The sequence below is a fragment of the Myotis daubentonii genome, chromosome 1 (genome assembly GCF_963259705.1).
Source record: "Myotis daubentonii chromosome 1, mMyoDau2.1, whole genome shotgun sequence".
NCBI classification, from domain to species: Eukaryota; Metazoa; Chordata; class Mammalia; order Chiroptera; family Vespertilionidae; genus Myotis; species Myotis daubentonii.
Window position 1 is genome coordinate 190,330,413 of NC_081840.1, and position 16,295 is coordinate 190,346,707.

General features: G+C 34.1%; 1 protein-coding gene across 6 annotated transcripts in view; it reads right to left on the reverse strand.

Moving 5' to 3' along the window:
* Nucleotides 1-1,432: 1,432 nt before the first annotated feature.
* YTHDC1 (YTH N6-methyladenosine RNA binding protein C1) overlaps nucleotides 1,433-16,295 on the reverse strand; it is a 32,774-nt gene continuing 17,911 nt past the window's right edge. For 4 of the 6 annotated variants that reach the window (XM_059669641.1, XM_059669622.1, XM_059669603.1 and 1 more), the window contains 10 exons: nucleotides 16,121-16,229; nucleotides 15,915-16,032; nucleotides 11,940-12,024; nucleotides 10,801-10,967; nucleotides 8,215-8,297; nucleotides 6,968-7,004; nucleotides 6,832-6,895; nucleotides 6,659-6,721; nucleotides 5,152-5,286; nucleotides 1,433-2,427 (listed from right to left, as the gene is read on the reverse strand). In XM_059669641.1, coding sequence (XP_059525624.1) covers nucleotides 2,203-2,427; nucleotides 5,152-5,286; nucleotides 6,659-6,721; nucleotides 6,832-6,895; nucleotides 6,968-7,004; nucleotides 8,215-8,297; nucleotides 10,801-10,967; nucleotides 11,940-12,024; nucleotides 15,915-16,032; nucleotides 16,121-16,229 — 1,086 coding nt within the window. In that variant the 3' untranslated portion in view covers nucleotides 1,433-2,202. The remainder of the gene's footprint in view (nucleotides 2,428-5,151; nucleotides 5,287-6,658; nucleotides 6,722-6,831; nucleotides 6,896-6,967; nucleotides 7,005-8,214; nucleotides 8,298-10,800; nucleotides 10,968-11,939; nucleotides 12,025-15,914; nucleotides 16,033-16,120; nucleotides 16,230-16,295) is intronic. The other 2 variants (XM_059669631.1, XM_059669612.1) reach the window with 1 other exon arrangement.

A 16,295-nucleotide genomic window follows, 5' to 3' on the forward strand; every position in this document is an offset into this window, starting at 1 on the left:
ATGAATGGATTAGAAAACTGTGGTACATCTACACGATGGAATACTATGCTGCTGTAAAAAGGAAGGAACTCTTAACATTTGCAACGTCATGGATGGAACTGGAGAGCATTATGCTAAGTGAAATAAGCCAGTCAATAAAGGAAAAGTACCACATGATCTCACTCATTCGTGGACAATAGAGACCATTATAAACTTTTGAACAATAATAGATACAGAGGCAGAGCTGCCTCAAACAGATTGTCGAGCTGCAGTGGGAAGGCCGGGGAGGGTTGGGGGGCAGGAGGTAGGGGGGTAAGAGATCAACGAAAGGACTTGTATGCATGCATATAAGCATAACCAATGGACATAAGACACTGGGTGATAGGGGAGGCTAGGGGACTGTCTAGGGCGGGGGGATAAAATGGATACATATGTAATACCCTTTGTAATACTTTAAGCAATAAAAAAAAAAAAAAAAAAAAAGATTAAAAAAAAAAAAAGATTTAAAAAAAAAAAATAAAAAGAACAGTCGCTATGATGCCCACTGTGGCCAGCAAACTGGCCGAATCAGGGGGTGGGGACAGCCAGCCAACCTTGCGGCCCTCTCCCCCTGCAGCCCGCCCCTGATCCAACTCTCTCACCCCAATCATGGGCAGGCCAGCCTGCCAAATGCCTTCCCTCCTGCCAGGCCTGCCCCAAATCAGCCCACCCCAGCATGATAGGCCCACAGCCCCCCAGCCAGCCCCACCCCAATAGGGGGTGGGGCCAGCTGGCCAACCACCTGCAGCTGGCCCCACCCCTGATGGGTTCACACCACCCTGATCAGCCCACAGCCCCTTCCCCCAACCTGCCCTATCCCTGATCGCTCCCTCACCCCAATAAGGGGCCGGGCCCGCCAACCTCCTGCAGCCCCTCCCCCTGCCTGGCCCCACCCCAGATCAGCCCCTCTCCCCAATCAGGGGCAGGGCCAGCCGGCCAACCACCCATGGCCCCTCCCCATGGCTGACCCCACTCCCAATTGGTCCCCCAACACCAATTGAGGGCAGGGCCTGCTGGACACTCGCCCGCAGCCCCTTCCCCAAGCTGGCCCAGATCTGATCGGGCTCCAATTGGGGCGGGCTGGCCGGCCAACCTCCCACCATCTCCTCCCGACAGGCCCAGCCCCGATCTGCCGGCCGGCCGGACCTCACCCATGCATAAATTTGTGCACTGGGCCTCTAGTCAGATAAATGCTTAAACAAAACATCAACATAATTCCACTGTGTATCATTAGTTCTTACACTAGAAATAGAAGTAAACTTTTAATGTAATTTGCTCAGGTCAATCATTTCTGGCAAAATATGCAAAAACAGGCAAACAACTTCCTACAATTACTAAACACAAAACATTATTTTATGTCTACCAATGCATAAGAAAACAAACTTTCATCAAGACAAGAAAGAAATACAACAGGTAATTGTCAATCTTTACCAATTTATTTTATACAAAACAGTAGCAATGTAGAATGTGGGAATTATCTTCTGCTGCCACACAAGCAAGTTGTGAACATTCCAAGCCAATGTTTAGTTTGGAGGGGAAGGCTAAACAATAGCATCAACCATGCTACTGAACATAGGAATTTTTTTATTGAAAAAGATTAAAAATTAGATCGAAATGTCTTCATAATATTGCTCTCATCATTGAAGACTGAAGAAAAATAAAAAGTCACTTAAGATTTAAAAAAGGAGGGGAAGGGAGAAACCAAGAGGCTGCTACAACACTGCCATACAGTCAAACCATCATACTTCAATAATTGCATACTTGATAGCAGCATTTTTACTGAACCGTGTGCAACTACATGTAGAAACACATCAAAGCAAAATATCATGGCAGTCATCAAAATCCAAAGGAAAGAAAGCAAACAAAAAAATAACGCTAGGATGAACACAGTATAAGTAGATGAACATTTATGGAGAATAAATCAGTATCTACATTTGTGGACTGTTCCATTTTGCCCCCAATAAAAGTGTCAACTCAAATTGTCAACTGTGCATTTTTTGGAGGATTTGAGTTTTTCCAGTTCTTATTATACTGCATGCTTGGAACAAATAGAGTCATAATAAATCCTTCTACACAATGAACTTTAAGTAGACAGCTGAAAATAAATTTACTACTTGTAAACACACACAAAAAAAAATACAAGATTTTTTTTATCTTTAAACAATCAGTGCTTCCAAAAGCTCATTATCTTCTGTATCGACCTCTCTCCCCTCGGTCTCTGTCCCGATCACATAATCGTTCTCTTTCTCTTTCTCTATCACGTCCTCTATCTCGCTCTCTGTCTCTTCTATTATCTCTGGGGCGGTCTCGCTCTCGTTCCCGATCTCTTTCACGGGGTCTACTTCTCCGGCCACTGACAACAGCTTGTGTGCGACGAAGGAAATCATCCACCCTCATATCATAATCATGCTAGAAAAGGTAAAAGAAATTGCTTAGGTATGTCAAAAATTGAATGGAATATCTGAGTCACTATTTTGTAATTATCGTCTTGTAGAAAGAATCTAGAGAAATGCACTAATGCATTAATTCACAGAATGTAATTCACAGAATGTAATTCCGACATTTAAAAACAGGACTCTGAGGTTTTAACTAATTAGATACCTACAACAGAGGTTTATACCTATCTCATTAAAAATCATTTCATGCAGTTTCCAAATGTAACTTTAATGTCTTTTCCATCCAATCCTTTTAAATGAGATTTAGGCAAAAGTAATCACCTACTAATGACCATCAACCACATCATGCATACATGCTGACAATAATGCTAAATGTCATCAATGTTTTCCTGTAACAGGTAAACCCTACTGATAATTTCCTCCTCTGATTCTATTCTACAAGCTAACTTGAACCAAACTCTAACCTCTTAAAGTGAAATTAGGAATTCTCACAATCCAGATTTCCAACTAAACCACTGTTGATGACAATTTATGAAATTTGATAGAATTTTAAGAAAATATGTACTTCAGATAAGATTCTGGAATCTATTCCACACAAAGCTAGTTAATATACGAAAGGCTGAGGAGGACAAGATTAACAACCATCTAAGTGAGATGCAAGTGGTCACTGTTAGTAATTCTAAGCTTGACCCCTGCTCTAGCTTTCTACTCTTACTTCTCACCTTTACTTAGTGACTTTTCCAAAGTCAGCATAAATATCCAGCAAATTAAAAAACACATTTCCACCTTACTTTTCATATATGTGAGTATTATATAAACATTAGTCAGCTAGGATTCTTAAACTTATTATTAAAGATCCTAATAAGAAGTGATTTATAACTGGTATGCCTTAAAACTTGCAATACCTGACTATTTAGTCAGGGGTAATGACCTCTTCTCCCTTAGACTGTCAAATAAAAAAAATGTCAACAACAGCCATCCAGCATAAGTGCCCTGTCTTGAACCATAAAAATATAGGTCATATAATAGACTTGCATCTTGCCCAGTGGTTGTGCCTCAGTTTGATTCCCAGTCAGGGCACATGCCTAGGTTTCAGGCTTGATCCCCAGTGGGGCCATGCAGGAGGTAGCCCATCAATGTTTCTCCCTCCTTGATGTTTCTATCCCTCTATCCCTCTCCCTTCCTATCTCCTAAAATCAATAAAAACACATTTTTAAAAAATATATAAAGTTGCATCTTATTGGTCACATAATAAGGTTTTATCTGATGGGTTAATTCTTGGTACCAGAAATCCTTATACACAAGTATAGGCACCTCATTTTTTAAAAAGTCACCTTGGAACAAAAAGGTAATTATTATTATTATTACTACTATTTTTTTTTTGTAAAGCAATAAAAATTATACCTACTAATATTTTTTTGTCAGGTCAGCAAAAAATATATTTTTCGTTATGCCGCATAATTTTAGTTTATGTGTGCCATGAGATAAAAAAGGTTGAAAAATCTATGGGATAAGGAAATAAATGACAACAGCTGAAAGCATCTCAAAGCCAGGGTAGGGTGGAAACAACTGGGCATATTGACCCTCTCAAATATACATACTCTTCACCCAAGTGGGAAGAAAAAGGATATTTATTTGGGGAGGTAGGTATTGGTGGGTGAAATTTCAAACTGTATATCCTATTTTAACAAAACACCCTTATAAGGCTACCAAACTTACATACAGAGAAATTGTGTTAACAAGTGCCAGGAAACAACTTCACTTTTAAAAATAAAAGTGCTATTAGGGAAAAAATTGAATACCATTCAATAAACAAAATCAGTCTGATTATGATTAGTATACTAAAAACCCAATAAACTCAAACTAGAGATTGTTTTTCACTTATCCCTTTTTGAAGTGATAAAAAAAGCTTTCATATCAATCATATGAAATTATTAGAACCAGTAACTACTAAAGTACAATTTACTCCTTCTGTTGCATTTATTAATATGTTTGTTATTTGCTAGCATCAGTCTAAGAATCAAAGATAGAAATGAAACAATTCACTTGGTACTAGTTTTAACAAAATTTGATAGGAACAAATGACTAAATGAGATTGGAGATTTATCTATTAACTAAATATACACCATCTGTCCTATGAAAATTAATTTAGTCAGAATATACGAAAATCTTAGAAATGTCTATTTGCGCCCTAGCTGGTTTGGCTCAGTGGATAAAGCGTTGGCCTGCGAACTGAAGGGTCCCAGGTTCTATTCTGGTCAAGGGTACATGCTCAGTTTGCGGACTCCATCCCCAGGAGGGGGCATGCAGGAAGCAACCAATCGATGATTCTCTCTCATCATTGATGTTTCTCTCTTCATCTCCCTTCCTCTTTGAAATCAATAATATATTTTTTAAAAATGTCTTATTTGCAATAATATTAATTACACATCTATAATTAAAGGCAGTGGTATAGGAAGAAAATATCCTGGTATACTATATACCCCTAGGAAATTACCTAAGAGTTGTATGTATGTAGGAGTTGCCTTAACTTAAGGAATTTGTGTTTGATCAGAAGAAATAGTCTATTTAAATAATCCAAAGGGCTTGGCCACTTTAAAAACAAGTTGTGAATTACTCTAAAACAGTCTGCAGTAAGAATATGAAACACCACTCAACATAATATCGTAGCCTCCATATTTAAATTATTTACAGAATTCTAAGTAGTTCCTTCACTTTTGCTTTCTCATGCACTTACTACTCGTTTATCTCTGTATCTTGCTTCATGTGGTACTGGATGATGTCCTGAGTAAGGGGGATGAGCCTGAGGAGGTGGAGCATGATGCTGATAGTAAGGATGATGTGGAGGTTGTTCCATTCCAGGATAAGGAGCCTAAAAAAAAAAAAGCCCACTTCCATAAGCATGTACCAAATATCCTTATAAAAAAACCACCCACCCCAAACAAATAATTTGATCTACTTTGATGGCATAAAGGTTCTTCAAAATACGCTTTATTTGCTTGTTGAAATTATGTCCGTAATAAACTCTAAAATCTAGTTACACCTTTTAAGATTTAATGTTTATACTTTTATACAATATCCTTTAAATACTAATAAAAATAGTGATCCCTTACATACTATGAGTTGGCACTATCCTAAGCACTTTACACGTCTCATTTAATTCTCATAGCAACCCTATGGGATAGGTACTATTATTCCTATTTTACAAAAGAGGACACTGAGGTACCAACTAATTAGGTAACTTGATTTAGATCACACTGCTAAGGGTGAAGCTGGGGCACAACATGAGGCATTCTGGCTCTAGAATCAGTCATCGTAACCACAATGTAAAAATCTAGTCTTAAAAACAAACAGACAAAAAAAACAACCTTCAGGAGGTAATGAACTTTTAATAAATTAAGGGCAAATCAAAGGTCACTTTCGTTGTTAGTGCCAAGATGTTATTAAATATTTTTATTTTTTAAAATTTTCATAGAATCTAAAAGAAAGAACCTCGTAATTCATCTGTATGTAGTATCGTTAAATGTTAATTTTTTTTCTTTTAAAAGGTAAGAAATAAAAAATACTTAAACTTTCAAATTTTTTATATCTTGGGAATTAATACTTCAGCTATCCTCAATACCTTAAAATATACTCTAAGAATAATATTCAGCTTTCTTTAAGGAAAAAAATTAAAAATTAGAAACAGGGTTTAATTAATCTTATTTTGTATGAAAAGCTTACTGAACATGTATTCTGTAAGTTTAGCTTCTCCACAATCCTATGAAACTGACAGTACTCCATTAAATTTTAAGCCATACAAGGATAGTTATAATGTCCATTTCATTCACCAATGTATACCCAGAGCAAGCACAATGCCTTACAGAGAGGGGGTAATAAATATTAGTTTGATGAGCCAAAGAATGAAGGAATATCTGAGTTTTACACTCAAGAAAAACTAAAAAATAAATAAAACTTGCCCAAGGTCAGAATTTAGAATTTAAGATATATGAACCCAGGGAGAGTTTACACCATTAGCCACTACAATAACAAACCATAATCCTTATCAATTAAGTCTGCTATTAACACAAATCAAATCATTTGTTAGTCTTTAGTTTTAAAAACAGCATGCAATTACTTACTACCAAAGATATATATTTTAAGTCTCTTAATTGGTAACTGTTAACAATCATATTCCACATAAGCACTCAAAATATATGAAACTGCAAATAAAGTTAAATAACTTGCAAAAATAGAATACAAACCATTCCTTGCCAGGGAGGTGGTGGTCCCATGTTATGAAATTCCCTCACATAATCATTGTAGGACTAAAATAAAAGATGATAATGTCAATAACAAATAGAAATCAAACCCAGAACTACAAAATAAATCAGATCCTGATTTTATGTACATTTAATACATGAAGTGAAATGCTTACCCCATTTAAAAACACATCTCGGCGAACTCCTGAAAATCGTCTGTTGGGAATAAGATTTGTGAAACTAAATTCAGGTAATTCATAAACTAGTTCCAAGAATGTAATTCAAAACTAAGCAAGAGTGAACCCAACTTACCTGTCTACTTCCTGGTATCGTGGGTCCTTTAAATACCCTGTTCAAACATCAAGCATTTTAGTAAATCAAATTTATATTTATTATGGCATCATAATTAAACCTTCCTTACCACTCATCTCAATTCTTCCCATGAATACAGTGATGCTACTAAGTGATACTATAATTATATTATTCCATTTTTTGGATTTTCTTCTTAGATTGCATGATAATCTAGGAAGTAATAATTTACTGATACCATAGAATTATAAACTGCTAGAAATGTTTTCATTTGGATCTTCTAAATCCACACCCCAATTTCACTAGATAGAAAATTTCTTCATTCTGCACCATAAGAAAGGGCAGAGAAAGTATCTTGAGAACACTGTAATAGAATTTCTTTAAAACAAATGTTTACCTTCTACCTGAGTATACAGCGTCTTGCTAGAGCAACCACAGGATACTTTTAAAAAATGTAAACTTAAAGGGAAGAATAACAAAATTGCAAAAATAAAGATGTATACATTTTAAATGAAAGAACCATGGTGATAATATTCTTTCCCATCTTCTTTTTGTATGGACTCAGCAAATTAAAACACAAACATTTTGCGTGGCCATGTTAATGGAGAAAAATTAATTTCACTCTCTGTAATATCCCATTTTGGAGAATAAGGTTTATCAAAAGCCACTAATAATGCTCACTAACAGCAATTCCCAAACTGCTAATCTTTATAAATGTAACACTGTTTAAGATAATATCTTCTCATAAATACAGTTTTTACTTGTTTAAATTCCATTAAGGAAAAGACTAACTTAAAAGCTGGCTTTCAGATTATAAATAAAATATTTCCCATTCCTCTCTAATTACATGAAGTTAAAGATTTTTACTTAGAAAAATGAAGCATAATTTCAGTTTCTAATCAAAGCTATGTCACATGAAATACTAAATATCACAGGGACTAAAAAGCATAAGGAGTATAAGATTGTTTTCCCTAACTACACCTAATCTTGTGCAATAATTATAAATTAACAATTTCAGGTAATTAACAGATTTATGATCATGAGTCACACTAGAATAGCTTATTCAACCTTAATAAAGGAGAGGATGTTTTACTAGGTAAGGACTATTATTAATTTCCTAAAGTTTAAGTAGTCATGTCCTAGTTTTCTCACTTTTAAAACTACACATTACATCAGAAGTTTTTGTGGTGGTGGTGGTGGTGGTGGTTAGAAATTTAAGTCAAGTATCTGCAGGATTATAAAATATTAACCTGGTCTCTGGTGAAACTCAGGGGCATAGTCAATCCTTGGTTTCTTTCTGCTGTTATGAATATCATAATCTTCTGGTCGACGCCTACACAAATTAGACATATTAGAAATTAAACCAAAAACTGCTGGGAGAAGAAATAGCAAAGTAAGAGTTTCTGACAGAAGTACAGAGGATTGCCCATTTTTTACTTTAAAATAACACCCAAATTTGTGATAAACAAATAATTTTAAAATGTCTAAATTTTAATTCCTCATATTACTATAAATCAATCTTTAAATGTATTGCTGAAAGCAGATATTCTCTGCAATCCTCACGCTATGATGAGGCAGTTGGAAAGAGTACCCTGCTCAAAATACATAAATCACATTTTAGTACTCTAAACAAAAGTGAATAAACCAACCTCAAACTAAAATAAATATCCAGTTTAACAATCCATACACTTTCCCAAATAAAGTCTCCATTCAGGTGAAAAAGGGGGGGAAAAAAAAAAAAAAACCTCTATCATCATTACACAATTGGTAACTTTAAAATCTATATATTTAAACTTACTAACGTCATTTTAGGATAAATCTCAACAAAATTAAGAATTTCTTAAATATTTTTCTTCTGCTTTGCACAAAATTATACTTTTTACATCATCATACAGAAAATTTGATACTTATAAAAAGTGACTTTACAGGAAATCTTTGATAATCTTAATTCTATAAAAAAAAGTCTGTATTTAATAACATTTTAAAATTAAAGGAATTTCTTCCAGAGACAATGTCTTAAAATAGAACTGGCAAGTAATGGGGCCGAGTTTTAACAGAGTTCATAAAAGAAGTTCAAAGTGTATGCTTTAGAAGGGGAAATTTTACTCTGCAGTGTTGCTCTTTACTAAGTCTTTCATAAATCTAAATGGTTAATGTAATACACTTCAACACTTTGTTTTACTTAGCATTTACAAAAGAGCTACACAAAATTTTTAAAAATCCAAGTTTTTTAGGTAATAAATATCTTTTTATCCTTAATGTCTAATAAACTCTATCAAAAACTGTCAAATAACCTGGCATCACTAGTTTTCCAGCTATTTCTGCTTTCATTAACTTTTGCAACATAAGTTCACGTAAACTGTAATTGCAATAACCCCAAGCCCCACCCCCAACAGAATAACACAGTTGTATCTACAATAAATAAGACTAAGAAAATTAAAAGCTGGTTTAAAAAATAAACATACCGCTTTCTTGTAGTTTGGGAAGTGCATTTACGACCGGTATAAAACATGATAGTAACAGTTCATATAGTAGTCCAACTACTGACTTTAAGTTGTAAGCCACATACATATATGGAGGCCCTGGCAGGCTTGAGAGAAGGTGTAGTGGTGTAATAAGTATAGTTTGCAGTCCATTGCAAAACTGAGGTAAAAACTTCAGTTGTATGTACTGTATTGCACTGGAAACCTCTTAGTTTAAAACTTCAAAAGACATCTTGGTGTTCAGTCCTTTTAGGCCAAAAATAAGGGGGCTCTGCCAGGTTTCCTCCTACCTACTTGACAGTGTCCTTTTTAAGCTCAAAGAAATGGGGACTCTTGTTGGATTATCTGTACCTACCACAGGATGTTTCCATCAAAAGGAAACTTAACCAAAGATTTCATCTCATCAACCATACATCCAACAGTCTTTAGCAGAATATTTTAGATTAGCTGTATGCAAATCTATACAGGGGAAGGTGTTGGGTGGAAGGGCTTAAATCAGTCCTTTGCAAAGACTTCTCCAATTCTGTAACAAGTTAAACCCCCTTTTCCTGGAAAATGATGTTTAGTTCATAAAGTAGTGATCAATAACCATGGCGATCCTCTAAAAAACACTTTAAGTCCACAGGTACTGCCAGCATCTGGAAAAGTTGTAAACAGACACAGCAACAGCCCTTCTTTTTGGTTTGTTGCCGGGTCTCCCAGGGCCACTTGATCCCCTTTGGAAAGGACCTATTGTTTTCAGAAGCTCAGCAAGATGTATGAATTCACTGGGTACATGTTAGAGAATATTTGGCAATGGGGATAACACATCACGGTGATAAAATTTGAGACAGTCCCAGTAATGCTCCTCTTGAATATCAAAATAACTTAAAATATTTTATCCTCTAAAATGAGGCGTCATCTTCTGAAAAAATATTAGTGATCCTTTATAAAAGTCCCATATCTCATAAGGCTTATCCAGAGACACACCTGCAAGAAAAGGCTTTTTACAAAATATTAACATTTTTTGCAAATAAAGACTTCCTCCTTTCTAGCCTGTTCTGAGCAACAAAGGCCTACCTCATTTCAATTTTATACATTGTATTATCAGAATGGTAACTAATCTAAACTGGTCATTACTCTTTAGCAAATAATTTTTTCTGTATAAGGAAAGATCCCCATTTTCCTCTTGAAAAATGACTGAGACCAAGGTGACCATGTGAAATCCTCAATGAAGCCACAAACTAGTCCATGCAGCTTGATTTGAGGATTTTCTCTTTCTTCTTTATCGCAGGACAAACTTGACGAATCACATTCCTCCATCATGTTATTCTGACACATGTGCCTACTATCAGTCCAAAGAACGTTTCTAACCTTCCCACATCCCGGACTGGTTCTCGACGGGATGGACGTCCTCTTGATCGGGGCTGAGAATGCATTCTTCTCTTGTGACGCATTTTATGAATGACCTGATACAAGTCAATACTTTCATCGGGGGGAAATAGAAGACAAAGCTGGGTTCCACATTCGAGTTCAATTTCCTAGAATAGGAAAGTAGTAAGTTACAAGATGAAAATAAAAGAAACTTCAATAAATTTGTATTTTAATGATGTACAAGAACAAAAACAGACTGTTTTGGAGGTTTCCTTCCCAAAGTTGATGATCACATGGGATTCCAATAAACTTGAGAGGTTTAAATCTTTCAACAGTGTTTCATGTATTTAATAAAGGTAGAAGAAAAAGTGTAACATACCAAGTTAAACATACAAATGCAGTTGTGTAAAACTTTGAGACACTAGACTTCTGCAAATCATTTCTTTGTATTAATACAGAAATATTAGGACAAACCCAACCATACAACTCAATACAGTGGAGGAAAAACATGTATGTTAGTGTGTGCTAACAACTTTGATAGTTATAAAGTACTAAGTGCCCTTAAATGTATTAGATTAACTATGAAGGCATACTAACCAATGGGCTTTTAAAAGTTAAGTTTTATTTTCCAATGATCAACATTTTCACTTATAAGCAATGAAAACTACTTTTGATTCAAAATTACCTACAGAAACTATGAGGGTCGAAGGTTTGGGTTTATTTTAAATAACAGTACTTTTAATTTCATTAGCAGATTTGAAAATCTCAGTACATGTACTGATCTTTTTATAAAGCTTCCTTCCATTCACAGAACATAAGCAAAGATGTTAACTGGTATTTCTAAAATGTATACTAGTACAAAGTTCAGAATATCAATAATAACATAATGATAAGCCATTTAAAATCAGGCTAATTCTCTCCAAAAACATTTCCTTGAATTGTATTATGAAAGTACCAAATAAGGCTTCTAACGTTATGGAGGTCTTATTAACAAGTCATAACCATAATAATCATAAACCCAAATAATAACATTATCTCTTAATCCTGCTCCCAAATTGTTACAGAAATGGCTTAGAATGTCCTTCAATCTCAAAGAGGGTTGATTAAATGTATTTTTTAAAGAATCAATTCAAACAAACCTGTCCATCACGTCCAATCTTTACTGGTTTATGTTCATTCCAAGGATTGGTGAGATGAGCTGACTTAGTGAAGGGTAATTCACGCCTAAATACAAAGTAATAGTAATTATATTCTTTTGCAGAATCCTTTAAAGACCTTACACTACGTTCAGTAGTATATGTTACTCATGACTTAAATGTACTAAAAATTAGAGTCACTGCGACTGGCAGAGCTGATTTCCCCAGCAGGAAGAGTCCCTATTTAGAGATGCACTCTCTCCACTTTGAGTGTACTCAAAAACAGCTAAAAAATACTCTTCCAGGGAGAGGTCAATGGGGGGGAAATGGAGACATATGTAATGCTTTAAACAATAAAGAAATTAAAAAAAAAAAAGAATATAGTGCTTAAGAACATGGGCTTGGAAACCAAGACAATTTGGTGTTTGCGTTCCAGCTCTCTCAACTTCTCTAAGCCCAGGTTTTATCATCTTATAAAGAATAATATTACCATCTACTTCATATTTAAGTAGTTTGCAAATGAAAGCACATATAAAATGTTTAGTATATTTCTTGATTCTGTGTCCTCAAAAAAACGGTATTTTTTATTAAATGATTAACAAAGAGCTGAATCTTAATCAGGTAGTTAATACAGAATCAAAATATGCCCTATCCTTGGTTCAGGGCTGCTTTCCCAGATTCAAGTAACCTCCCCCTTTAAATATGGCGATTATTACCCATCATCCATAGAATGACTCTTCATATAAATAAATGTTTACTTACAAATCTATAATTTGCATATATTAATTATGCCACTTATACTATAGTGCAGTATTCTATATAATTTTAAATTCTAACTCTTCTCTGAGTCATAGGGCAAAATGGTCTCACTAACTTAAAAAAGGTATGCTTTATTTTTGTAGTTCTTTATCAATATAGCACGTTGCTGAAAGCAAATACAATATCTAATGAATGCCTGTTAGTTGTCAAGGAGTAATAAAAAAAATTAATAGCATTTGATACGGTTTTATTTATTCGTGCATAAAATAAGTAATTAAGTAAGTGCTTTAATTAAAAAACTAGTATATCTACAATGCAAATGAAACTGCTCAGCCAAAGAATATACATAGATAAATAAGGTCAAGAGCTGTTTTCATTCTTACTCTTTTTTGCAATCGCTATCAAAGAATAAATAAATAAGCACACACCATTATTCTATAAAAAAGCTGGTACAATAAATAGAATACAAAAGTTTTATTTTGTTTTTAATGTGATGGTCATATCTCTTCTGGAGAGAAAAATAATCAGAAAACTTCCAGGAAAAAGTAGCACAGGTATAAGCCTAAAAGGCAAATAAGTCAGAAAATGCCTTATGTAGAATGGTAAGGCAGGAAGGATTACGACATTTAAAGCAATGAAAAGGGCTTGGAGCAAAAACAAAATGGAGAAGAAAAAGCATAAACAAATAAGCTGGTTCACTGGACAAGCTATATAACCATTTATTTTAATCTTACATGAATATTCTTAAAGATAAATATTGAATGCTCAAATTTTATATACATTTTGAAACCTTAGAAAAAAACTAACATTTACAGGGAAATAGAAGTATATATAAAGTTATAGTGGCAAGGTAGCTTGCTCTGTGGTGTGGTGATGTGAATGTATAAGGGAAGTGGGTGGTGAGGGATGAATATGCTCACTAGGTAGCACTAACAGATTAGGATTCTTAGCCTAATATACATCTTACATTACACATCAAGAGTGGTACAACTCATAGAAGTCAGCCTTGGACAATATTACACAAATAAATTTCAGAACCTGGAAGAAATAGATTATGTTCTAGAAAAATCAAGTTTACTAAACTTGATCTCAGTAAAAATACAATAATTAAACAGACCAATATTCTTACACAGAAAAATAAAAATTACCCAAGAAGTACCTAACACCCCACCCCCCGCAAAAGTGGTACAAGAGTGCACAAAATCTTAGTAAGTGGAATAATTTGGGTTTGTACCTCTTCTTTTGCTAAATACATTTCAAACAAGTTGGTAAAATAGCCAATAAGTCAATGAAGAGGAATATGAAAATGAGGAATATGAGAATAATCTACAAATAAATTAAGCCTACTTTCTAAAATTTAGAAACAAATTTGTTTATCAATAATCTGAAAATAAGGTCAACAGAACAAGTCACATTCAAAACAAAATTTGTTGAAGCCAATCTAAAACTGGAAGATTATTTTGCTCCTACTCCTTAAGAAAGCATCATCTCCAACTATTTCCAGTAACACCACTAATGTTTCTAATAATAAAAACATAGATTAAAAAGCTTGTCTTTAGGCTTTTACAATTTTGTCCATCCAAAAAATAACTGTCTATCTCTGTAAGAAATAACTGGAACCTTGTTTTCCCTAGAAACTTTTTTTAAATATTTTATTGATTATAATTATAACTTAATTTCACTTTAATTCTAAAAATTATGAATTTATATTTAAAAACCCTGAATTTATATCATCTACACTCTTACCACCATGACATTATGGTCCAACATTATTTTTTTTTTCATGTGTTGTATTCTTTTCCATTTTGTATCATGGATAATTATCTCTGCATATTACATTTAAGTAACAAATCGTAATTTACTTAACCAATTTCCTATATGGGAGAATTTAGATTGCCTCTAATTTTTGCCTCTAGAAAGTAATGAAGAGTAAAGATGATATATTTTTATGCATACAGCTTTTTGCTACTCTATTAACAATCAACCTAATACACTATTTTCACTATATAATTGCCCTTGTATCTTCAAAGTTCCTCACTGTCCCACAGTAAAGGTTTAAATCCTTAAGCTGGCCACTTTACTCTTTATCTTTGCCTTTTGTTCTCTTTACTATCTGCTTCATAAAAAAGGCAGCTCTCAATCCCACCCACATACCCTCCCACCCCCACAGTTTCTGTTTTCATGTTCTTCCTTTTCTTCTTATTCTTATCCAATTCCACCATCCGCATCAAAATCCGTCACCTAAGGCAACATATAACTTATAAAAACATTAGCAGGGTCTTTTTCAGGTAACTTTTATTTAACTAAAATTAATTTTATAGATAATAGAGTTCACTTAAATAATTAGCTCTATATGTGTTTAAATAACTTTCTAGGTCCAACATGGAGGTGCCACATCACAAACTGAAACTTAGATTCACTTAGACAGTGTTTCTTGGTCCAAACAAGGCTGATCGTGTAGAAACAGCCAACCAGGTATTTCCTATTTGTCTCTTCCTTGTTCTTTATTCTTTATTCTATAAAATATTTCTGCCTTCTCCATTTTGCAGTTCTCCAAAGGAGACTGTCCATTTCATGTAGTGTTAAAGTTTTGTTTGTACTAACTAAATTTACTTCTTTAACCATTTTTTAAACAATGTATGATCATTAAGTAAGGATATAATAGTGGCAATAACTCAGTGTTCAAAATAAATATTTTTGTTATAAACATATTTAGATCTTAATTATTCCAGTTTCCAAAAGATCACAACGCCAACTTAGCATGGTTTGCTAAATTCCTTAAAAAACACAATCTATTTACAACTAAATTAGCCACCTCTAAAACATCAGCAAAGTCAAGGTGAATTTTCCCATTCCACAGTAAATAAATAACATGTTAAATTAACATTACATAGATATATGCCAGATAACATCCCAACCAATTGTCTAATTCATGATAAATTTACTGCTATATCACTAATAGAGAACAAAGTACATAAAACTCGACTAAACAAACCTTTGCACTTTGCATCCTATAATAGGTTATAAAGGTAGTAAACAAGACAAGCTAATCATAGTGATGTTGTTCAATTTTATGATCCAAATCAATCTAGAAATAAGACCTCCCCCAAACAAAAAACAAGAGAGAAAAATAAATTAAAACTAAACAACCATGGAGTTTAACATTCCCAACTGGTAACCCATTCATTCAAAACAAAGGCAACTCTAATTACTACTTACCTGCAAATCCAGTCAATTTTAAAGACACCTCCCAACATCTTAGCATTCATTCCTGCTGGAAGCACCCAATGTATAGGAGATCCTCCATGATGTGATTCTGAAGAAAGTCTTGCAAATCCTAAGGGAATTAAATCACAACATAATATGAAAATGCTAATACAGGATAATCGATGTTTTTGTATGTCCAAATTATTTTTATTCTTTACCTTGAAATTTTCCACTCTCTCTGACAGAAAATATTAAAATAACACTCCTTGAAGATCTGAATGCAGCATTTAATTTCTTCTCATTTACTGGCAGCGTGGACCATACACCCTATATGAATGATGTAACAAAATCATATAGATTGTAATTAATGTAAATCTTTCATACTTCCAGTTA